This window comes from Crassostrea angulata, chromosome 9 (genome assembly GCF_025612915.1).
Source record: "Crassostrea angulata isolate pt1a10 chromosome 9, ASM2561291v2, whole genome shotgun sequence".
Classification (NCBI taxonomy): Eukaryota; Metazoa; Mollusca; class Bivalvia; order Ostreida; family Ostreidae; genus Magallana; species Magallana angulata.
This window is the reverse complement of record NC_069119.1, coordinates 22,164,842-22,189,069: the sequence shown is the minus strand read 5'-3', so window position 1 is coordinate 22,189,069 and position 24,228 is coordinate 22,164,842. Positions and strand designations below refer to the sequence as shown.

Sequence of the window (24,228 nt, the reverse complement as noted above, 5' to 3'; positions counted from 1 at the left end):
TCGACAATAATGTCGAGAAACCCCAATATGAATCATGTTAAATCATATTTAAAGATAAAATTAATTCAATCAAACTATGTATCAGTGATAGAAATATTTCTCGAAAATTGTGTGGATCCAAGCAATATTGAACTCTAGTCTAGCTCTGCTGACACCGTAAATCTCCGACAAGGATTTACGGAGACAGCCGAGCGTCGAGTTGAACGAGACTATATTGAACTCTGGCGTAGGAATACATACGACTACAAAAAAATATTTAAATTGTTCGTACCATTTAAAATCTGACTATTTTCAAGGTATTTACATGTGTAAATAAGTTTCCTTGAAAAAACAATGCTTAAGGATATACACTGTATTACCATTGTTGATTAAAATCAACTCCCAATAATAACGTGGCGGCAGAGGAGAACGTACACATAAAGAAGAAGAGAAAAAGGGTGTAGATTACATCAATATATATATACAAACATGAGCAGTGAGTGGTGAGAAAGTAGAGAGTATGTGTGAGTGGTGAGAGAGTGTGTCTGTGCGTTGTTGGGGAGTGTGTGTGAATGGTGACAGAGTGGGGATGTGTGCGAGTGGCAAGAGATTGGATGTTGAGGGAGTGGAGAGTGTGAGTGGTGACAGAGTGGGGATGTGTGCGAGTGGCAAGAGATTGGGGTGAGTGTTGAGGGAGTGGAGAGTGTGAGTGGTGACAGAGTGGGGATGTGTGCGAGTGGCAAGAGATTGGGGTGAGTGTTGAGGGAGTGGAGAGTGTGAGTGGTGACAGAGTTTGGAATGGGTGTGAGTAGGGGAGTGTGTGAGTGGTAAAAGTGAGTGTGGGAATTTTGAGAGAGTAGGGAGTGTGAGTGAGAGACTTGGGAGGGTCTGTGAGTTGTAAGTGTGGGGAGAGTGTGTGTATGTGTGTGTGTGTTAAGAGAGAGTGGTAAGGTTGTGTGGGTGGGAAGAGTGTGTGAGTGGTGAGAGAGTGGTAAGGTTGTGTGAGTGATGAGAGAGTGGTAAGGTTGTGTGAGTGATGAGAGAGTGGTAAGGTTGTGTGAGTGGTGAGAGAGTGGTAAGGTTGTGTGAGTGATGAGAGAGTGGTAAGGTTGTGTGAGTGGTGAGAGAGTGGTAAGGTTGTGTGAGTGATGAGAGAGTGGTAAGGTTGTGTGAGTGGTGAGAGAGTGGTAAGGTTGTGTGAGTGGTGAGAGAGTGGTAAGGTTGTGTGAGTGATGAGAGAGTGGTAAGGTTGTGTGAGTGATGAGAGAGTGGTAAGGTTGTGTGAGTGGTGAGAGAGTGGTTAGGTTGTGTGAGTGATGAGAGAGTGGTTAGGTTGTGTGAGTGATGAGAGAGTGGTAAGGTTGTGTGAGTGGTGAGAGAGTGGTAAGGTTGTGTGAGTGATGAGAGAGTGGTAAGGTTGTGTGAGTGATGAGAGAGTGGTAAGGTTGTGTGAGTGGTGAGAGAGTGGTAAGGTTGTGTGAGTGATGAGAGAGTGGTAAGGTTGTGTGAGTGATGAGAGAGTGGTAAGGTTGTGTGAGTGATGAGAGAGTGGTAAGGTTGTGTGAGTGGTGAGAGAGTGGTAAGGTTGTGTGAGTGATGAGAGAGTGGTAAGGTTGTGAGAGTGATGAGAGAGTGGTAAGGTTGTGTGAGTGATGAGAGAGTGGTAAGGTTGTGTGAGTGGTGAGAGAGTGGGAAGAGTGTGTGAGTGATGAGAGAGTGGTAAGGTTGTGTGAGTGGTGAGAGAGTGGTAAGGTTGTGTGAGTGATGAGAGAGTGGTTAGGTTGTGTGAGTGGTGAGAGAGTGGGAAGGTTGTGTGAGTGGTGAGAGAGTGGGAAGAGTGTGAGAGTGATGAGAGAGTGGGAAGAGTGTGAGTGGTGAGAGAGTGGTTAGGTTGTGTGAGTGGTGAGAGAGTGGTAAGGTTGTGTGAGTGATGAGAGAGTGGTAAGGTTGTGTGAGTGGTGAGAGAGTGGTAAGGTTGTGTGAGTGGTGAGAGAGTGGTAAGGTTGTGTGAGTGGTGAGAGAGTGGTAAGGTTGTGTGAGTGATGAGAGAGTGGTAAGGTTGTGTGAGTGGTGAGAGAGTGGGAAGAGTGTGTGAGTGATGAGAGAGTGGTAAGGTTGTGTGAGTGATGAGAGAGTGGTAAGGTTGTGTGAGTGATGAGAGAGTGGTAAGGTTGTGTGAGTGATGAGAGAGTGGTAAGGTTGTGTGAGTGATGAGAGAGTGGTAAGGTTGTGTGAGTGATGAGAGAGTGGTAAGGTTGTGTGAGTGATGAGAGAGTGGTAAGGTTGTGTGAGTGATGAGAGAGTGGTTAGGTTGTGTGAGTGATGAGAGAGTGGTAAGGTTGTGTGAGTGGTGAGAGAGTGGGAAGAGTGTGAGAGTGATGAGAGAGTGGGAAGAGTGTGAGAGTGGTGAGAGAGTGGGAAGAGTGTGAGAGTGATGAGAGAGTGGGAAGAGTGTGAGAGTGGTGAGAGAGTGGGAAGGTTGTGTGAGTGATGAGAGAGTGGTTAGGTTGTGTGAGTGATGAGAGAGTGGGAAGAGTGTGAGAGTGATGAGAGAGTGGTAAGAGTGTGAGAGTGGTGAGAGAGTGGGAAGAGTGTGAGAGTGGTGAGAGAGTGGTAAGGTTGTGTGAGTGATGAGAGAGTGGTAAGGTTGTGTGAGTGGTGAGAGAGTGGTAAGGTTGTGTGAGTGATGAGAGAGTGGTAAGGTTGTGTGAGTGATGAGAGAGTGGTAAGGTTGTGTGAGTGATGAGAGAGTGGGAAGGTTGTGTGAGTGATGAGAGAGTGGGAAGGTTGTGTGAGTGATGAGAGAGTGGTAAGAGTGTGAGAGTGGTGAGAGAGTGGGAAGAGTGTGAGAGTGGTGAGAGAGTGGTAAGGTTGTGTGAGTGATGAGAGAGTGGGAAGGTTGTGTGAGTGATGAGAGAGTGGTAAGGTTGTGTGAGTGGTGAGAGAGTGGTTAGGTTGTGTAAGTGATGAGAGAGTGGTTAGGTTGTGTGAGTGATGAGAGAGTGGTAAGGTTGTGTGAGTGGTGAGAGAGTGGTAAGGTTGTGTGAGTGATGAGAGAGTGGTAAGGTTGTGTGAGTGATGAGAGAGTGGTAAGGTTGTGTGAGTGGTGAGAGAGTGGTAAGGTTGTGTGAGTGATGAGAGAGTGGTAAGGTTGTGTGAGTGATGAGAGAGTGGTAAGGTTGTGTGAGTGGTGAGAGAGTGGTAAGGTTGTGTGAGTGATGAGAGAGTGGTAAGGTTGTGTGAGTGGTGAGAGAGTGGTAAGGTTGTGTGAGTGATGAGAGAGTGGTAAGGTTGTGAGAGTGATGAGAGAGTGGTAAGGTTGTGTGAGTGATGAGAGAGTGGTAAGGTTGTGTGAGTGGTGAGAGAGTGGGAAGAGTGTGTGAGTGATGAGAGAGTGGTAAGGTTGTGTGAGTGGTGAGAGAGTGGTAAGGTTGTGTGAGTGATAAGAGAGTGGTTAGGTTGTGTGAGTGATGAGAGAGTGGTAAGGTTGTGTGAGTGGTGAGAGAGTGGGAAGGTTGTGTGAGTGGTGAGAGAGTGGGAAGAGTGTGAGAGTGATGAGAGAGTGGGAAGAGTGTGAGTGGTGAGAGAGTGGTTAGGTTGTGTGAGTGGTGAGAGAGTGGTAAGGTTGTGTGAGTGATGAGAGAGTGGTAAGGTTGTGTGAGTGGTGAGAGAGTGGTAAGGTTGTGTGAGTGATGAGAGAGTGGTAAGGTTGTGTGAGTGATGAGAGAGTGGTAAGGTTGTGTGAGTGATGAGAGAGTGGTAAGGTTGTGTGAGTGGTGAGAGAGTGGGAAGAGTGTGTGAGTGATGAGAGAGTGGTAAGGTTGTGTGAGTGATGAGAGAGTGGTAAGGTTGTGTGAGTGATGAGAGAGTGGTAAGGTTGTGTGAGTGATGAGAGAGTGGTAAGGTTGTGTGAGTGATGAGAGAGTGGTAAGGTTGTGTGAGTGATGAGAGAGTGGTAAGGTTGTGTGAGTGATGAGAGAGTGGTAAGGTTGTGTGAGTGATGAGAGAGTGGTTAGGTTGTGTGAGTGATGAGAGAGTGGTAAGGTTGTGTGAGTGGTGAGAGAGTGGGAAGAGTGTGAGAGTGATGAGAGAGTGGGAAGAGTGTGAGAGTGGTGAGAGAGTGGGAAGAGTGTGAGAGTGATGAGAGAGAGGGAAGAGTGTGAGAGTGGTGAGAGAGTGGGAAGGTTGTGTGAGTGATGAGAGAGTGGTTAGGTTGTGTGAGTGATGAGAGAGTGGGAAGAGTGTGAGAGTGATGAGAGAGTGGTAAGAGTGTGAGAGTGGTGAGAGAGTGGGAAGAGTGTGAGAGTGGTGAGAGAGTGGTAAGGTTGTGTGAGTGATGAGAGAGTGGTAAGGTTGTGTGAGTGGTGAGAGAGTGGTAAGGTTGTGTGAGTGATGAGAGAGTGGTTAGGTTGTGTGAGTGATGAGAGAGTGGTAAGGTTGTGTGAGTGATGATAGAGTGGGAAGGTTGTGTGAGTGATGAGAGAGTGGGAAGGTTGTGTGAGTGATGAGAGAGTGGTAAGAGTGTGAGAGTGGTGAGAGAGTGGGAAGAGTGTGAGAGTGGTGAGAGAGTGGTAAGGTTGTGTGAGTGATGAGAGAGTGGGAAGGTTGTGTGAGTGGTGAGAGAGTGGTTAGGTTGTGTGAGTGATGAGAGAGTGGTAAGGTTGTGTGAGTGGTGAGAGAGTGGTAAGGTTGTGAGAGTGGTGAGAGAGTGGGAAGAGTGTGTGAGTGGTGAGAGAGTGGGAAGAGTGTGTGAGTGATGAGAGAGTGGTAAGGTTGTGTGAGTGGTGAGAGAGTGGTAAGGTTGTGTGAGTGATGAGAGAGTGGTTAGGTTGTGTGAGTGATGAGAGAGTGGTAAGGTTGTGTGAGTGGTGAGAGAGTGGGAAGGTTGTGTGAGTGGTGAGAGAGTGGGAAGAGTGTGAGAGTGATGAGAGAGTGGGAAGAGTGTGAGAGTGGTGAGAGAGTGGGAAGAGTGTGAGAGTGATGAGAGAGTGGTAAGAGTGTGAGAGTGGTGAGAGAGTGGGAAGAGTGTGAGAGTGGTGAGAGAGTGGTAAGGTTGTGTGAGTGATGAGAGAGTGGTAAGGTTGTGTGAGTGATGAGAGAGTGGGAAGGTTGTGTGAGTGATGAGAGAGTGGGAAGGTTGTGTGAGTGATGAGAGAGTGGTAAGAGTGTGAGAGTGGTGAGAGAGTGGGAAGAGTGTGAGAGTGGTGAGAGAGTGGTAAGGTTGTGTGAGTGATGAGAGAGTGGGAAGGTTGTGTGAGTGGTGAGAGAGTGGTTAGGTTGTGTGAGTGATGAGAGAGTGGTAAGGTTGTGTGAGTGGTGAGAGAGTGGTAAGGTTGTGAGAGTGGTGAGAGAGTGGGAAGAGTGTGTGAGTGGTGAGAGAGTGGGAAGAGTGTGTGAGTGATGAGAGAGTGGTAAGGTTGTGTGAGTGGTGAGAGAGTGGTAAGGTTGTGTGAGTGATGAGAGAGTGGTTAGGTTGTGTGAGTGATGAGAGAGTGGTAAGGTTGTGTGAGTGGTGAGAGAGTGGGAAGGTTGTGTGAGTGGTGAGAGAGTGGGAAGAGTGTGAGAGTGATGAGAGAGTGGGAAGAGTGTGAGAGTGGTGAGAGAGTGGGAAGAGTGTGAGAGTGATGAGAGAGTGGTAAGAGTGTGAGAGTGGTGAGAGAGTGGGAAGAGTGTGAGAGTGGTGAGAGAGTGGTAAGGTTGTGTGAGTGATGAGAGAGTGGGAAGGTTGTGTGAGTGATGAGAGAGTGGTAAGAGTGTGAGAGTGGTGAGAGAGTGGGAAGAGTGTGAGAGTGGTGAGAGAGTGGTAAGGTTGTGTGAGTGATGAGAGAGTGGGAAGGTTGTGTGAGTGATGAGAGAGTGGTAAGAGTGTGAGAGTGGTGAGAGAGTGGGAAGAGTGTGAGAGTGGTGAGAGAGTGGTAAGGTTGTGTGAGTGATGAGAGAGTGGGAAGGTTGTGTGAGTGGTGAGAGAGTGGTTAGGTTGTGTGAGTGATGAGAGAGTGGTAAGGTTGTGTGAGTGGTGAGAGAGTGGTAAGGTTGTGAGAGTGATGAGAGAGTGGTAAGGTTGTGAGAGTGGTGAGAGAGTGGGAAGAGTGTGTGAGTGGTGAGAGAGTGGGAAGAGTGTGTGAGTGGTGAGCGAGTGTGGAGGGAGGGAGAGTGCAAGTGTTGTGGGAGAGTGAATATCTGAGAGGAATGGTGAGTAAATAAGGAGAGCAATATATTATTGCAATTGTTGCTCATGTAAGTGATGTGGCCCCAAGGCCACTTGATCATTTATCGCTGTATGAAAATTAAATATCTTAGTGTTTTTTTTATCATTTGAAATACGTTTACTCGTTTTCTTTCAGTTTGGAGTTGAAAATCATGTATTTGAATAATCAGTGCTGATTCTGAATATTTAACGTATTCCATGCTCAAGTAACTTGTATTAAACAGTAGACAAATCAATTGAAAAAATAGTTGGGATGTGTTCTTAATTCCAGTAGGTGGGTTTTTTAAATGGCGCCATTTATATAACGTACATACAAAGAAGGTAAATATTCTTTCTGATTGCTTTCTTATCACAAGTGATATATTTTAATCTTTTCTAACGATTATTTAATCGAAATCATTTTTTCCCCTTTTTTGTTGTGACGCGTCAGCTTTATTTTATAAAAGACAGGAGAAAAAATTGATATTTCTTAATATCGCATTCACTATAAAACGATGGTTCCCAAGCAAAACTAAACAAAGAAGCTTTATTTTTAATAAAATCAAAAATATTGTAGGACAGATTTTTAGAATCTGAATAGGAGTCTTAGACGATGGATTATGATGATGTCATTCAAGAACTGGGATCGTTCGGAAAATTCCAAAGACGTATCCTGTTTTTCATATCGATACCTTTGCTTCTGACAGGATTTGGAGCTCCGGCAACGAGTTTTATATTAGTTAACCAGCCTCATAGGTAGTGCAAATTCTTCATTTTTGACAAATTGTATCAGTTTTAGCTCTCCGATACAAAGTCGGGGGGGGGGGGGGGACCTTATGCTATACCCCCCAGTGTCTGTGTTGGCGTCCGGACCTGGTTAAAAATTCTGAAGCAGGTCGTTTTCTAAATTATTACTTGCTCTACCTTTACCAAACTTGTATGGATGATACATCTGGGCCTAGCTATAGACTGAAAGACTTGAATGCTGAATTTGGGCCATGAGTTTCAGATGCTGGAGGAGGTTAAGGTTTTTGTAGCTGGTTTAGTAATTTGGAGAAGGTGCCCTTTGATGGTAAAATCTCAGTTACTATTGGTTCAAACTTTACCATGCTCACATGGATGGTGCGTCGTATGATGCATACACAGTTGACAGGATTGAATGCTAAACCTGAGCCATAGGTCTTGGATGCTGGCGAAGGCGTAGGTTTTTAGAGCTGGTTAAAGTTTTGGGAGCAGGTGATTCTCCAATTGAAGCAATACGAGCTGAAATTTTTTTCATCTGCAAAATTTCTATAAAAATTGAAATTTACAACTTCTGTAATAAAATCAGTTATGGTTGATATATTCAGCTGTGAAGATTTTGTGAGACAAGCCATTTAAAGACTCAGTTAAATTGAAGCAAATTTTTATACAGGATGACGACAGTGTAAATTAAGTTGCAATATATATTTCATCATGCAGAACTGGATACAAAATTAAAAATATCCCAATTTAAACGTATTTTGCGGATGTAAGTACAAAATTCACAATATGTCATATTTTACATTTTGATATGCACTCGCCAAAAAAATTTACACTATGACAATTTCAATTTACTGGGTGAATGCAAAACTAAACAATATGACGTATGGTAAATTTTGTCTACGCCCATCAATGAAGCAAATAAAAAAATACATGAAAATAGTTACATGTAAGTATATCGTGTAACCAATAATACATGAATACCATGAAAGTTATTTATAAAATATGAGTATCGTTTATAAACCAGCGATTGTACGCGAAAAAAATGTCTGTTGCAGAAAAAGTAGTGAGTGAGTGAGTTCGTTTGTTTGTTTGTTTAACAAATTGAAGATAATTAATATGTAAACCTACAAATCTAAAGAAAAGATACATAAATGACACAAATGAGAATTTTTGATTGAACAAATCAAAGATATAAATATCAATTTATTATTGTTTGTTAATTTGTTGTTGAATTTAGAACCGGTGTTATATAGTGCCTTTTCCCCCTAGCCATCTTTCCCCCCGGAAAAATGGCTATATAGCAGTTCTTCCCCCCGGAAAAATGGCTATATAGCAGTTTTTCCCCCACGGAAAGCTGACTATATAGTGGGCTTTCCCCCTTTTTATAGCCAGATTACCCCCACGGAAAACCTACTATATAGTGGATTTTCCCCCATTTTTACTTTCCGGCCATGTTTATTGCGGACCATTCGTGACAATAATTTGCAATAACTGATATGATATTAATTTCTCACAAAAAAAAAGATAATTATGGCATTTATTAATACATAGAATAAAATTTTACACGGATTTCGGAATACCTCGAATCTTTTTCATCTAATCGATGCTTATCTACAGTTTTGACTTCGACGTTATGAACACGTGAGGACACATTTGAGTGAAAATACGCCGGTTTATACATGGTTTTTCAACCCCAAATATGAACTAAGGCATGCGCCTTCATAACATGCATGGGTCATCATCGTTTATTTCACCTGTTCTCACCCCTTTTTGGAACAACTTATACACGGATTTCGGAATACATCGAATCTTTTTCATCTAATCGATGCTTATCTACAGTTTAAAACTTTTGACTTCGACGTTATGAACACGTGAGAACACATTTGAGTGAAAATTCGCCGGTTTGGAAATTTAATTTTCCAATGTATTACCATCAATGTATAAGCTTCTCCCAGGGAACTAACTGACCAATCTTGACTTAATTTTGTAGAGGAACGGAAGAAAACGTGGAAATGTATTACTCCCTTCGTCCAAAAGGCTATAAATTTTAAATTAATACCGTTAAAATTGACGATCGATCTTAAAAACAATTATATATTTCTTCTTCTAAATATCAAACGGGAGACAGGATGCAATGATATGATGAGAAACTGAAATGTTTTAGTTTTACTTTGATTGATGGGGTTCTATATCATGGGTAAGGGGTATTTTAATTATGTATTAAAAGCAAGTGTAAAGTTAGTGTTTACCACTACGTTTTAAAGTTACGCATATTCACATTTTTAAGCACATTTCTACGAAACGCGAGATATTAAGATGTAAACATTTGAAAAAAAAACAATGAAATAAATGTCTTCACAACCAGAACAATGTCGGTATCTTTGCCGGTTATTTTAGAGAATGTGAAATAGAACCTGATATAACTTTATGTTTATATTGTCACTCACTATTTGCTAATTTTTCCACTTTTAAGTTTGCAACGTGATTTATAAATACAAAATTAAACAAGTGGAATTAAAAATAACCAAAAAAACAACCAACACATATATTGTGATTAGCTGACTTTTTTAAAATATAAGCGTGTTCTTCTAATCAACTAACAAGTAAAAAAGTCGTATATGCGCTTAGGTTGGTTATCTTTTTTTTATTTTCGGTTTCTCCTTTTATGAATAAAAGTTCATTGATTTATTTATCTAATTATTTATTATATCATTAATCATCTTATGAATTGATTAAATGTTTTGAAGAATAATGATTTTTACACGCGTACCTTTTCAAAAAATATATTTCCTAAATAAAAAAAAAAGCAGCAGAATTAAACGTACTTTTCAATCATTTTGATAAAGAAATATATGAGTGATTGTGTATTTTTAAATGATTTTTTTTTACTTTAAATGACCGTAAAAATATGTTCATGTGGTCATCTATAGTTTTTGAGATATGGGGCCCTAAAAAATACGTATTCTTTATAATTGGATTTCAAACATCGGGCTCGAAAACAACAAAGGCTCCTACCCTGCATGGGGGCTTAAATTTTCGGTGTCAGCTACTAGTGGTATACCACTATCATTGTGAAAATATGGTAATTGGTCATCTTTAGAATTTGAGATTCGGGTCCCCACTTATAGAACACTATTCAATCATTATAATGGGGCTTTAAACATCGGGCCCTGAAACATCAAGGTCCCCTACCCTGAGGGCTGAAATTTTCAGAGTCATCTTCAAGTGGTAAACCACTGCCACAATAAAAATATGGTGATATGGTCATCTCTAGTTTATGAGACATTGGACCCTAAAGAATATGCACTATTATTATTATAATAGGATTTTAAAAATCGGGCTCTGAAACATCAGAAACAAAATTTCTCTAAAACAGAGGTTTAGCCTGGATGAAATTTTCACAGACAAACAGTCTGATAGATTTATCAAGAAATTCTTAAAACATTCTCGTTTAATACAATTTCAGAACACAGAATTATGCATATAAGTATATAACTTTTCAATAAATTACCTAAATTAAGTTCTATGTGTAATTCCATTACACACATGTTCAACTTTCAGCATTGTCTATAAAAATAATAAATCGGCAAAACGAAACTTAACCTTTACAGATGAATGCAGATATACATGTATGCAACCTGGGAGTGTAGAAACATTGATTTTAATCCTTACTGGATTTCCATAAATATTTTTTATAAAATCTGAACCAAAAACGTGAGGGAGAAACCCTACTATGGGGGAAAAGCTACTATATATTAGCTTTTCCCCCCGGGGGGAAAGGCTACTATATAGTAGATTTTCCGGGGGGAAACGCTACTATGGGGGAAAAACTGCTATACAACACCGGTTGCATGGTCAAAATACCATACGATGATGGTCAATTTTCATCAGACGGTCTTATAGTGAAGAGACTACTAGTACGTCGCATCTTTTTAAAAAACCGACTTCGGTATTTTTGTACTACTCATAAAAGTATGAACTTTCGGAAAATTACAAATTTCTCCATGAAATAAATCGAATTATTTCATTTAAATTAATAATTACGAATAACCCATACATATTTGCATCGCAACGTGTTACGGGGTTCAGCCTTCTATACTATTACGCATGTGTATTTACTGTAAACAAAACACATGCAGGGCTCGCGAAGATTCTCCTGGACAGGTTTGTTGATAAAAATATGTCTTTTCTACTTCTTCCAGGTAAAAATTGTTCAAAGTTTTTAAAGTATTGAAATATTTATGTCTGTTCATTTTAAAATGAACTGTGATTGGTAAACCATTGATAAATTATCGAGTAAGTTATGATATGTTCCGTTTAGAAAGTCCCTTTGACCTCGTCTACCATGATGATCGTAGGCGGGCGAAGATCTTGTAGTTTTCAGCACGTGTAAATTAATGTCAATCAAAATATACGTGGTACAAATAAACGATATAAGATTAGTCCGGTCTGTACGACCCTCAAATTTCCGAAAGCTCATAATTACATTAATTAGGTATGTGAAAAGGATTTTGATGTACTTCAGCTGTCACTATCAACGTTATTTCTTATTTTCTAACGATACAATTGATATTTCAGGTGTATTGTCTCTTCTACACCTTTGATCTCTAAATTCAACTTTGAAAAATGACCCCTGGGTAAATTTTCAGCCCGGACCAAAACTCTTCGTTACACCGGTAATTGTAATGTTTGATATTGCTTAATTTTTTATCATAAAGATGTAAAATTCCATCTTACGAGAATGACACGTATGCCATACAGTCTGTTAGTCATCAGGAGATAATAAACAGAACAATTCCTAGAACTTCCGAGGGATCATATGCAGAATGCACCATCATAGTTAATGGAACAGAGCAGAAGTGTTCTCAGTGGGTTTACGATCAATCACAATTTATTCGAACTGTAACCTCAGATGTAAGTTGTTCGGAATAAATATCTTACTATATTTCTACCCTTTTTTCAAATGCAGATATTCTTAACTGAAACGAACTTTTTTTATGATCATATGTTTTTTGGGTTTTTTTTTCGTAATATGGGGATGCAAATATTTTTACAGTTTAACCTTGTATGTGACAATACTATCATCCGATCTCATCTTAAAACAACATACTTATTTGGATTTATGGCAGCTTCTGTGGTATCTCAGTTATCTGATATGTAAGTTACGTAATGTTTATATTAATGTTTGACTTGTAATCGTACAAATACCATATAATAACTTCATTTTATTCTGAACGGTTGTTGCGTAACAAATTCTAACAATTTTTCTCCAGTTGACTTTTCCTTTATCTTTCAGTTTCGGACGACGACCCATGCTTCTGGGTCTCTACACGTTGAATGTCATTGTTGTCTTCTCCATCCCGTTCTCCATCAGCGTTCCTATGTTTGCTGCTTTGAGGTTTTTTGAGGGACTGTGTAATTTGGCCAGTTATCAAGTTGCATTTGTTATGGGTAAAACTCGTCACTTATTCTTTGATTTTTTAAAATAAAAAAACTGTTTGGGAAAATCTTACGTTTGCCAACCTATTTAGAGAAATTCGGAAACGAAACTAAACTCCATAAAAACTCCATTCCTAGATTATAACCAAATTAAAATAGATATAGTAAAATTCATTTAAACAAACTATCCATAGTCTGATGCAAACGCCTATCACAACTCTTCCTTTAAAAGAGGCCTGATCAATTAAAAATGTAAAAATGTACTATAAATGTTTATAATAATGTCAAAATATTGATTATCCTTTGTGTTTGATTTTAAATTTTTGAATTTGATAAATACTTACGGTATATTTATTCAGATATTTTAATAACTGGTTGATAACAAAATAATTTTCAAAAAGCGTTCTTTTTTTTCAAAGAACTTATTTTCACTAATCTTGACTGATATAGCTTCACATAATGGTATCGTACGTAAATGACTTGAAACAACTTATCTCTTAAAGCTTACACTTAGATTATTTAACTTAGGACTTACATGTAACTAATAAAAAATTTAAGAGTTTAAAGATAGATTATTTCAATATTTTACGGTGGAGAATATCGTATACAATTAATGATATAGATTCGTTTTCAATATTTCTTAAAAAGCAATCGATAAATATAACATTTACGTAAACAATAAGGATAAAATCGTTCAGATGTTTATTTAAAAGTATCATATAATATCTGACTGATTTATCACTCCTGAGAAATGATTCTTTCAAAACATTCACTGTTACAAAAAGTCCCAACTGCTCGTCTATTTTTCCTTAAATTAATTGTTTTCATGTTTATTTTTATCTTTTATTTTTTATTTCTGTAGTTTAAACTCCAAAGTTCTCATTTATGATAAGGTAACAATGATTTATCTTTTCTCAACAGTTATAGAACTAGTTGGTCCTGTGCCAAGGGTTTATGTCGCCAACTGGTCGTTGATAGCATGGTGCTTTGGCTTGTTTCTCTTTACTCTTCTTGTTTACTGTGAAAGGAACTGGTTTTATCTAATGCTGTGGCTTGCCGTACCAACAATCCCATCATTAGTACTCTGGATGTGAGAGCTTTTACCATCATCATTCTTTTGTATATTGTAATACACAAACAAATGCATCGTCAGTTGGGTGTCTTTTTTACAATGATGCAAGATTACATATGACAGCAAAATGTCTCTATGCATTATTTTACTTAATTTTAAAATTACGAAATAAAATTGGAAAGGTCCTGAAGGTTTCGCAAAAAAGGCGTATGCCCGTCCTAACTCTACGCCCAGCGTAAATCAGGACTTACTTCTTTTTGGACTATAGCTTCTGCGGTATGAATTTAAGAAACTTAAGACATTCAGTGGTTAAACATCTGCATATATAGGTAACCTATGGATTTCAATATGTATCTGTATTTCAAAGCCCTGGTGTGATCACAGAGTCTCCAAGATGGTTGCTGGCCAGAGGAAGAACTACAGAAGCTTCTAAAATACTGACAAAAATGGCCAGGGCGAACAACGCGCAGAAGAAATTTGACGCCAGTAAAATAAAAAAGGAACCGGATCCCGGAATACGCGTCATCCTACGTGAATTATTTCATTCAAAACTCCTCCTTAAAAGACTAGCAATCATCACCAGCAACTGGTAAAACATATTTTTCCTGTTCTATTTTGATTAAACAACGGCACTGTATTATATCTCAGTACACCGGAAAAAAAACTTCCATGTTAACTGCTTTTATATGTAGAAAAGTTATTTTAACATAGTTCAAGTTACGTTTAGTTTATTCGAATAATGTTAGAACATCGTTTGGCACACTGACAGTATGTACTTTTGATAGGTTTGTAGTGTCTTTTATATACTACGGATTAACAACAAATGTCGGTTCTTTGGGCGGTAATATGTACGAGAACTTTGCACTATTGGTTTTGATGGAACTGGCCGGAACTAGTGTGATTTTTTTCTTAAACATTACTGGAAGAAGACCGGTGCATTTGGTATCCATATTTGGCTGCTGTATTGCATCGATAGGATCTATCATGTTGATTCAATTTGCAGAGCACTGTGAGTCAAACTGCATTATATTCAATATATCATCTCCGTTTAGTTTTGTTGTCTGATTTTTTTTAACTTTCAGATTCATCAGATTTTTGCAAGTTTAAAAATTCTTAACGAGGTAAAAATTGAATATTTAATGAGACGGAAGAGAAAAAACAACCCTAATATCAAAAAGTTAATTTTTCAGCTTTGTATTGGCTTCACATCTTGGTAGCTTTGGTTTCGAGGTTTGGTATTTCCGCGCTTTTCGCCGTTCTCTACGTGTACACGGGTGAACTGTTTCCCACTGTCGTAAGAAGTATTATCATTGGAACAGTTAACATGGGAGCTAGGATCGGGTCCATGATCTCCCCTTATTTGTACGACATAGTACGTAATGTTCGTATGCATTGTCATTGTCATAAAATACACTGTATATAATATTTCAGTGATTAGTAAAATACTGCTTCTGAAGCTTTATGTTCATTTTTCAAACAAACAATTTTTAATTAAGACGATTTTATTTGATTTATGGGCAATACGATGCTGGTCATGACTATATGTGTTATTCGCCAGACTGATGGAAAGCTGGGTAAGATGCTGCCCCTGATTGTGTACGCGGTCCTGACTATCACTGTAGGACTGGTGTCCCTCAGACTGCCAGAGACAAACAAACGGAAACTGACTGAAACCGTGGAAGAGGCGGGGCAAGGGTAAGCTATTTTATTCTATGTGTTAATTAGACTATATGAGAGATGTTTAGCAGTATGTTTATATTAAAACATAAGTTTTTAAACTCGTACGGTTTGGGTAACAGGCAAAGCATGTATAAACCATCTCCCTAATATATAACAGTAAAATAGATGAATTGATTGCCCATACACTACTTGCTTTTGTGTACCACAAGTAATGTTTCGTTTATTAGGATTTTTTTTACACTAGATTAAATTTAATCAAAGATCAAAGTACATATATATATATATATATTGCAAACTTTAAAGGAATGAATCTCAAGAAGTAATGCAAGACGAGGAACATTTAGTTTCAACGCCCTTAACCCATAGTCATGCACGAAAATCATTGCAGGATAAAGAATGTGAATGATGTATTCGTTTGTTGTTTTTTTGTTTTTGTTTTTTGTTTTTGCTTATAATATCATGAATTGTATTTTTGTTTATTTTTTATTTTACAGTAACGTCATATTTTCATTTGACAGTTTTTGAAATATAAAATCTATCTGTGTACAACGCAGTTTGGATCTGCGAACGAAAAAAGAGTGTTGTGTTTTAAGCAATTTAAATAAGATTAATAATTTTTGACAATTTGAAAACTATTACAAGGTTTGTTTCTTCACAACTCTACATTCTCATAGCTAGAATTATGCTTAATATGACCGAACTAAACATGTCAGTCAATTTACTGAACGATTGTTATAGTCTCAAATCGACAGTTGGAAAGAAAAAATATAACAAGTATTTCTATATCTTTACATTTGATATAACTTGGTAAATGGATTTTGTATGTATCACATGTATTACATTTAAGCAGAATATTTTTCTCATTATTTTCTTATCTTCAATTTATGTCTGCGATGTTTAACTACTAGTTCACTAGAGCCTTACCAAAAACTGGAATCATGCGAATAAACTTCTTGTCATGTGATATTTGTTTATGTACCATGTGGTTTTCGGTGAACGCCTGTATTGATTCCGATGTTTGTATATAAAAATAAATTGTAGAATACTATTAAACACAAAATTATTTATTTGACTAAATTTTGCCACGAACTATACTTATACTGATGCATTTTTAATGTAACACACTTGAAATACGAAGATCGCGGTACACATAGAGACTGAATTACTTATTCCGTTTGTTTTCATTTCTGGTAATACTAATCATGTCTCATGCCTACGTTTCTGAACTTGAAGTTTACGTCACGTGTTTGCAAAAAAATCAAACTTCTGTAAAAAAGAATTCCATTGACGTTTAGTTTTTGCACATCTTGTTATAAAAACAACTATTTGTCTCAATCATAGTAATATAAGAGTAATAGAATCATTCATTATGACGAGTGTGGGATAGTGAAATTCCACCGAGGGGACAAGATTCACGGTCTAGGATGAGGCTCTGCCGAGTCCTAGACTGTGAATCTTGGCCCGGAGGTGGAATTTCGCCATGCCACACGAGTATATAATGAGTGATTATTTTTCTCGCATTATCTTATATAATGAAGCGCGCACACTGCCGCTTGGCGTCATAATGCAGCATTCAATTCATGCAACATGTATTCGTCTTTATTGAAAGTGCTTGATGTTTTGTGTGTTTGAATTCACGTTTGTAACAGAGATAGAAGAAAGAATTAACACGAATAAGAAGAGAATGTTGCAACATAGAATTAAGCAAACAATGACGGATCAAAGAGAATCAAAGTGAAATTAGATAAGCATGAATATACAAACAATAAAATGACATGCAAGTGTAAATGTAAAGAAGAATAAAGAAGTAAGCATAATAAGAATAAAAGCAAGATACATAGAATTTTGGCGGTAATTCCCTTCCATAATAATGCGAGAAAAAAACGTCTGTTGCGCTAATCAGGACATCGAACTTGGAAATGCTTAAAGATTTGACCTACTTAATCTTACTCTTACCGCGACCCGATAAGTTGAAACTAGGGATTCATCGTTAAAACATGGATTATGACGATGTCATCCAAGAGTTGGGATCATTTGGTAAATTTCAAAGACGTGTGTTGTTCCTGATGTCTATACCATTGCTTCTAACTGGGTTTGGAGCTCCGGCAACGAGTTTTATATTAGGCAATATTCCGCACAGGTATCTCTTTCTCATTTAACATAAACACCTTCTCATTTGCATTTAATTCTTTTCCTACTGGGCTGCGCATCTTTGTTTTTCTTTCTTTTTTTTTTACAATCTCGGTTAATTATGTTTAATATGATTACATGATTTATCAAAATTCTCAATTAAATGAATAACCTTATTTTGCAATTGGATACCAGTATATCCAACACCAAACTTTTCTTGCGTTGATTCAATTCCTCGTTCATGCAATTCCGCTTTGATTTTTTTAACTTATTACTAAAATATTCACATCCCTGCATGTGAGAGAATAATTTATCTGCTGTTTTTGCATTTACTTTCGAAAACTTTATAAAACCAGCAATGAATTTCTCTCGAATGATGTATTGTTCATTTAACATGGTCTATATAGCAAACCTAGGGTCAGCTATTTTGAATTGCAATGCGTTAAGAATAACCTTTACTCAGAATGAAAAAAAAATCCTTAGATGATAATGAAAAATAATCGACTGTGTGTTATAGACCTTTGATTGTAGTGTTATTTTTTAAATTTCAAATAAGTAGGACAATAACCTACTTTTTCAGTGAATGACCATTAATTTTGAACATCAAAAAATAAACAAATTTACGCAAAGCATTAAGTTTTTAGTGACAACTCAACCCCTGAGTAAAAATTGTTGAAAGTTTAGAGGTGACAATAAAATATATGTAAACACGTCAAAAAAGATATGAGTCTTCTTCAATTTCAAGAATATATATCTAGCTCACCTGAACCGAGGGTTCAAGTGAGCTTTTCTGATCACCGGTTGCCCGTTGATCTGTCTGTCCGTCTGTGAACTTTTCACCATTTTGACTTCTTCTCAAAAACAACTGGGCCATTTTTAACTAAACTTGGTACAAAGCATCCTTATCAATATGTGAAGGGGATTCTAAATTGTTAAAATGAAGGACGTAACCCTTTTTAAAAGGGGGATAATTGCGAAACACTGAGTATAGGGTGCGTGTCTTTAAATATCTTCTTCTCAAGAAGCACTGCATCAGAAATGCCAATATTTAAACAAAAGCTTGTATATATAGTGAAGATTCTAAATTGTAAAAACCATGACCCCAGGACCAAAACTTGGGCCACAGACGGGGTTTAAAGTTTAACATATATAGAAAAATGTTTAAAAATCTTTTTCTCAAGAACTAAAATCCAACAGTTTAGGATATTACTATTAATATATCCTTGGCTTTTGTCGATTCTAAACTGTTAAAATCGTTACCTCTGGTTTTATACTGGGACACTGAGAGGGGTTCAAAGTTTAAAGGAAACATGTTTAAAAGTCTTCTTGAGAACTACAATGTTACAGTTTGTGAGATAACTATGCAATGGTCCTTAAATTGTGAAAATTCTAAAGTGCAAAAGTCGTTACCCCGGACGAACACTGGAGCCCCAGAAGGGGTTCAAAGTTTAACATAGAAATATATTGGGATAATGTTTAAAAATCTTCCTCACAAGAACTACATTGCTACCATTTGTGAGATTACTACACAAATATTCTTAAAATGAGTTGATTCTAATTTGTTAAAGCCAACCCCGGACAATAATAGGGCCCCAGAAAGGGATTGAAAGTTTAGAATAGAAATAGCATATGCTATGAAATAGAATTTACAAGGGACTGTTGTACAGGTGAGCGATGTGGCCCATGGGCCTCCTGTTAATTTTTGAATTAATTTTTTTTAAAACTCTTTATCAAATTCATTGAAAGGGGTATCATATTATTTCATTAAATTAATGGCTAAATGTAACACAAATGAAATTGAAAAGTATTACTGGAATGTTTATGGAAGTAATGCATTACTTTACAATTACCTGTAATTGAAAAATGAGTGCATTACAAATTACTTGCTTTACTTTCAAAAACACGTAATGATTACAATCCATTACCACTGCACATAGCCATTACCCACGGTCTGTATATTAGTATAATAGAAGTACGCATGTGTACGGAATCAAATAAACTTGAGTTAAATTGCATGGAGTAGGTCAAACTATTTATAGCCACTATTGAGCACTGGTGCTTATCAGAGACATGCATTCCGGAACAGACCCAGTCTCAGTTATATGTTAAAATATGAGTAAAGATAATGCTTGCTTCTGTGATCTGTACATTAGTTTCGTAAACTATGATTTTTCTAGGTCACCTTAGTCACTTAGCTGGCTATTGCAATTGGTGTTCTTAGTTGTCGTGCGTCGTGCGTTAACAATTTAACATTTTTAACTTCTTCTTTAAAACTTACAAGGCCAATTCTTACCATTTTTTAATGTGAAGCATTTCTATGGTTAGAGTACTCTCAATTGTGAAGTTCATGGTTCTAACCCCCCCCCCCCCCCCCGAAAGGGGGGTGGCAGGCACAGGCGGGGCAAAATAAGCAAAAAAAGCCAAATTTTCAAAAATCTTCTTCTCTGTACGCATCTGGAAAAAACTCAATGCATGGTTATAATGTCAATGAAACCCTATACCAAACTTGGTGAAATTCATGGCCCCTGGATCAGGGGTTCATGCTATAGGGTAGGGCCACTAGAATGAAAAAAGTCCAGATTTTCTATTCTTAAACGCCCATCTCTACCAATTCCGGTTTCAATACACAACCGAAAAAGAAAGTTTACGGGGATTTTGCATTGCAAACAATATTAAGAACCCGGATGTTAATGTTAAAATAATGTTCGAAGTGTCCCTAGTATTTCCGAATGGAAAAAGATTATAGACTAAAGAAATACATGTAATTATACTTTAAAGATGTAAAATTCCATCTTACGAGAATGACACGTATGCTGTACAGTCTGCTAGTCATCAGGAGATTATAAACAGAACAATTCCTAGAACACCCGAGGGATCATATGCAGAATGCACCATCATAGTTAATGGAACAGAGCAGAAGTGTTCTGAATGGGTTTATGACCAATCACAGTACATTCGAACTGTGACGTCAGATGTGAGTACAAAATTATATTTTATAGGTGTAAATGAATCCTTAAGGTTAAAGAGACTTATACACGATTTAAGATAAAAATAAATAACATTATTAACAGAAGAAAACAACATTTAACTATAACAAATACCAATAAAAAAGATATGTAAACAATAACAAGGCTCGAGCTTTGTTTACAAAACAAAGAATTCCAAGTTCTGTATCTTGCTTATAACTCAATATTTGACTTTCAAATTTTGACAAAACATTAAAAATACGCATAATAACCATTCTTGTTTTAATATTATGAACTCTAATCGTGTTTAAGTCCTTTTAAAGTATACTTTTTTCTGCTGTAAATAAAACTTTGAGAAATTTCGGAAGTGTGCCAGAACAGTATCGTCTCGTTCATATTTTTTTAAAGGTTTGTTAACGAAAATGAGATCTTTACGCCAAACCAGTTTGTCAGTGGCTTATCGCAAAATGAACATAAGAAAAGAGTTGTTAAATTTTTGTAACAACTTTTTTCGTATGCTCATTTTGTTCACGTATACATATAATGTATTTACATTGAGAAATATTAAATTTTCCTTTGCTTTTGCTTATAACTTTTCTAATCAAGGTTTGTCTGGCATTTGTCGTTGTTGTCATTGTTTGCAACAATAACTTTTAAGTACCTTCGGTAGAACATTGTCGCTAAGGTGAGCGAAATGGCTCTTGTTATCTTTTAGTTTAACCTTGTGTGCGACAATATTTTCCTTCGTTCCCATCTCAAAACATCCTATTTGTTTGGATTTCTGGTGGCATCAGTGGTATCACAATTTTCTGACATGTAAGTTCAATGTTCACGAGATATTACAAACTTGAATAATTTTAGTTGATAATTTTACCCATCTTTTAAATGAAAACCGACATTTTTTAACCAAATGAACCTCAAGTTATTCCAATTAAACCCTGGTGTATTGATAATTCCTTGAATCAAACGAAGTCCAAAGAATCTCATGATACTTAAATAAATATCATATTCAAGTGAACACCAATTAATTATAAATTAATTTCTTCGAGGAACCCAATGGTATCTAAGAAGATCACAAAACCAACATTAAAACAATGAAATGACATATCGTATTGTTATACTTTCATGTTAAATACTGAAATCTGATTGGTTAAGACGCAGTTCATAATCCGTTCTATTACCCTCAGCGATAGCAATGCACTTAGCAACGGGTAACATTACGATTTGTTACATGCGCGAAAATTATGCGCGTACGGTTCGCTGTAGAATTCACGTTATTCCTCTATAAAAGCAGTAAAATTTTCTTCAAAATTAAGACATTCAGTATAACAAAATAAATAGTGCCTGTTTGGGAGGATAACAGTATATAAATAGTGCCTGTTTGGGAGGGTAACAGTTGAAATTGACACCCCGAGAAAACCAATGTCAACCGACGCGAAGCGTCGGTTGACATTGGTTTTCTCGGGGTGTCAATTTCAACTGTAATCCTCCCAAACAGGCACTATTTATTTTGTTATACTGAATGTTTTAATTTTTAAGAAAATTTTACTGCTTTTATATAGGAATAACGTGAATTCTACAGCGAACCGTACGCGCATAATTTTCGCGCATGTAACAATTTGTAATGTTACCCGTTGCTAAGTGCGTTGCTATCGCTGAGGGTAATAGAACGGATTATGAACTGCGTCTTAATTAATCAGATTTCAGTATTTAACATGAAAGTATAACAATTGAAATTGACACCCCTCGAAAACCATTGTCAACCTCCACTTTGCGTCGGTTGACATTGGTTTTCTCGGGGTGTCAATTTCAACTGTTACCCTCCCAAACAGGCACTATTTATATAATATCCCAGTGTTCTTTCAAATCCTTATAAACACCAATTATACACCCAATGCACTCTAAATCTGGACCGTTGTGTACATGTTATCAAATAAAATCCCAATAAACTACACTGAGAACGAATTGACACTAATATACTCACTCCCTGATTTTCAGGGATATGACTTCAATTTATTCTCTCTCTCTCTCTCTCTCTCTCTCTCTCTCTTTCTCTCTCTCTCTCTTTCTCTCTCTCTATCATCTACATTCATGTATCTTTATTTCTTTCAGCTTCGGACGTAGACCCATGCTGCTTGGTCTGTGCACATTGAGTGTTGTGGTTGTCTTTTCCATCCCGTTCTCCGTCAGTATCCCTATGTTTGCAGCTTTGAGATTTTTTGAAGGGCTGTGTGCAATGGCTTTCTACCAGGTTGCATTTGTAATAGGTAGAACGAGTTTTCTGCAATGTTTCAGTCACTGTTAAATTACAATCATTGTTGCAATTCTAATTACATCAACAGGAAAGAAACCTTGGTTTAATTTAATTTGTTATTTGATAGTTTATCGTTCTGTACTTCACACAGTAATAGAATTGGTCGGACCGGTAGACAGGGTCTTCGCCGCCAACCTATCTAAGATTTTGTGGTGCTTTGGAGAATTTCTTTTAATTCTGCTGGTCTATTTTGAGAGAAATTGGTTTTATTTGATGTTGTGGCTTGCCATACCAACTATTCCACCTCTTGTATTTTGGATGTAAGTCTCTTTTCTTTCTTTTTGTATACTAGTAAACAGTCTACAAATACATTATTGATGCTGAAGTCATCACTGTTGTTCATTTGAGTTTTGAATTTTTCATTATCCAATAATGTTAAGGCTACGTGGTGTTTTGGCGTATAAAATATGTACCTTATTTGTGTTCAAATCAAGACAAAAAAAATCTGGTGGAGACAATTGGAAGACATGTAGAGAAAGGAAACTTTTGGCTATCACCTTATCAGATCAAATTAAATCATTTTATTATTACATGCCAATTAATGTGCGTTCTTTGCAAATTAAAATCAAAGTACTGAAGAACTGATGGGAGTTGATTTTATCGATTATTGTTTATTTTAAAATCAGTGATATGTTATTTTGCATGGCAAGTACTTTTCTATATGTATTTGAATTACGCACATTTTTTATACTATGAATTCTCCCATGCACAGGAATTTCGTGAAAACCCAATATGAATCATGTTGTATATAATAATATTCAAAGATCTATTCCATCAAACTACGTATCAGTAATCGGAATAGTTACGAGAAATTGTATGGATCCAAGCAATATTGAACTCTAGTCCCGTTCAATCAGACTCTTAGCTGTATCCGTTAATCACCGACAAGCAAGAGAAAATCGCTGCTTGTCGGAGATTTACGGAGACAGTCGAGCGTCTGGTTGAGCGAGCTCTAGCGTAGGAATATATAAAATGTACGACTTCAAAAATTATCTAGATTGTTCGTATCATTTAAAATCTGACTATTTACAAGGTATCTATAAATAAGTTTCCTTGAAAAACCATGCTTAAGAACTCATTACATCGAATTTATCGATTAGAACTAAATGATGTCAGCGGTGTTGATTTGTGCTTTGGTCCAAACACTGTTTCACTTTCGGTTTGCCTGAGTAACTGCATAGGAGAGTTGATTAAAATCAACTCCCAAAAAGCATATAAATTTGCAAATATTTTTTCTTTGAAATGATAATAAAGTATACCAACTTATTGTCAGCGTTGAATTGAACAAAATTAAGTTATTTTTGGGAGTTGATTTTAATCAACTCTCCTATGCACTTACTCGGGCAAAGCGAAAGTGAAACAGTGTTTGGACCTAAGCACAAATCAATACCGCTGATAACACTTAGTTCTTGAAAATAATCGATAAATTCGATGCTATGTATTCTAAAGCATTGTTTTTCAAGAAAACTTATTTATTAATACCATGAAAATAGTAAGATTTTAAATAGTACAAACAGTTTAGATATTCTTTAAAGTCGTATGTAATCCTACGCTAGAGTTCAATGTAGTCTCGTTCAACCGGACGCTTGGATGTCTCCGTTAATATCCGACAAAACAGAGTCTCTCTTGCTATTCGGAGATAAACGGGGACAGCCGAGCGTTTGGTTGAACAAGACAAGAGTTCAATCTTGCCTGGATCCATACAATTTCTCAGAAA

General features: G+C 37.1%; 2 protein-coding genes across 3 annotated transcripts in view; one reads left to right on the top strand and one right to left on the bottom strand.

The window, feature by feature from the left end:
- Positions 1–912: 912 nt before the first annotated feature.
- Positions 913–3,399, bottom strand: LOC128162204 (hepatitis A virus cellular receptor 1-like; the record flags this gene model as incomplete). Its single annotated transcript, XM_052825385.1, has 2 exons — positions 913–1,440; positions 3,322–3,399. Coding segments are annotated over 2 exons (606 nt in total), but the record flags the coding sequence as incomplete, so codon positions are not given.
- A 3,018-nt stretch (positions 3,400–6,417) lies between these two features.
- LOC128163730 (organic cation transporter-like protein) overlaps positions 6,418–24,228 on the top strand; it is a 23,670-nt gene continuing 5,859 nt past the window's right edge. For both annotated transcript variants that reach the window (XM_052827382.1, XM_052827381.1), the window contains exons 1-14: positions 6,418–6,508; positions 6,744–6,922; positions 11,629–11,824; positions 11,967–12,067; positions 12,207–12,361; positions 13,271–13,439; positions 13,789–14,010; positions 14,207–14,430; positions 14,612–14,793; positions 14,980–15,116; positions 20,010–20,205; positions 20,913–21,013; positions 22,310–22,464; positions 22,603–22,771. In XM_052827382.1, the coding sequence (XP_052683342.1) occupies positions 6,780–6,922; positions 11,629–11,824; positions 11,967–12,067; positions 12,207–12,361; positions 13,271–13,439; positions 13,789–14,010; positions 14,207–14,430; positions 14,612–14,793; positions 14,980–15,116; positions 20,010–20,205; positions 20,913–21,013; positions 22,310–22,464; positions 22,603–22,771 (2,150 nt within the window). In that variant the 5' untranslated portion in view covers positions 6,418–6,508; positions 6,744–6,779. The remainder of the gene's footprint in view (positions 6,509–6,743; positions 6,923–11,628; positions 11,825–11,966; positions 12,068–12,206; positions 12,362–13,270; positions 13,440–13,788; positions 14,011–14,206; positions 14,431–14,611; positions 14,794–14,979; positions 15,117–20,009; positions 20,206–20,912; positions 21,014–22,309; positions 22,465–22,602; positions 22,772–24,228) is intronic.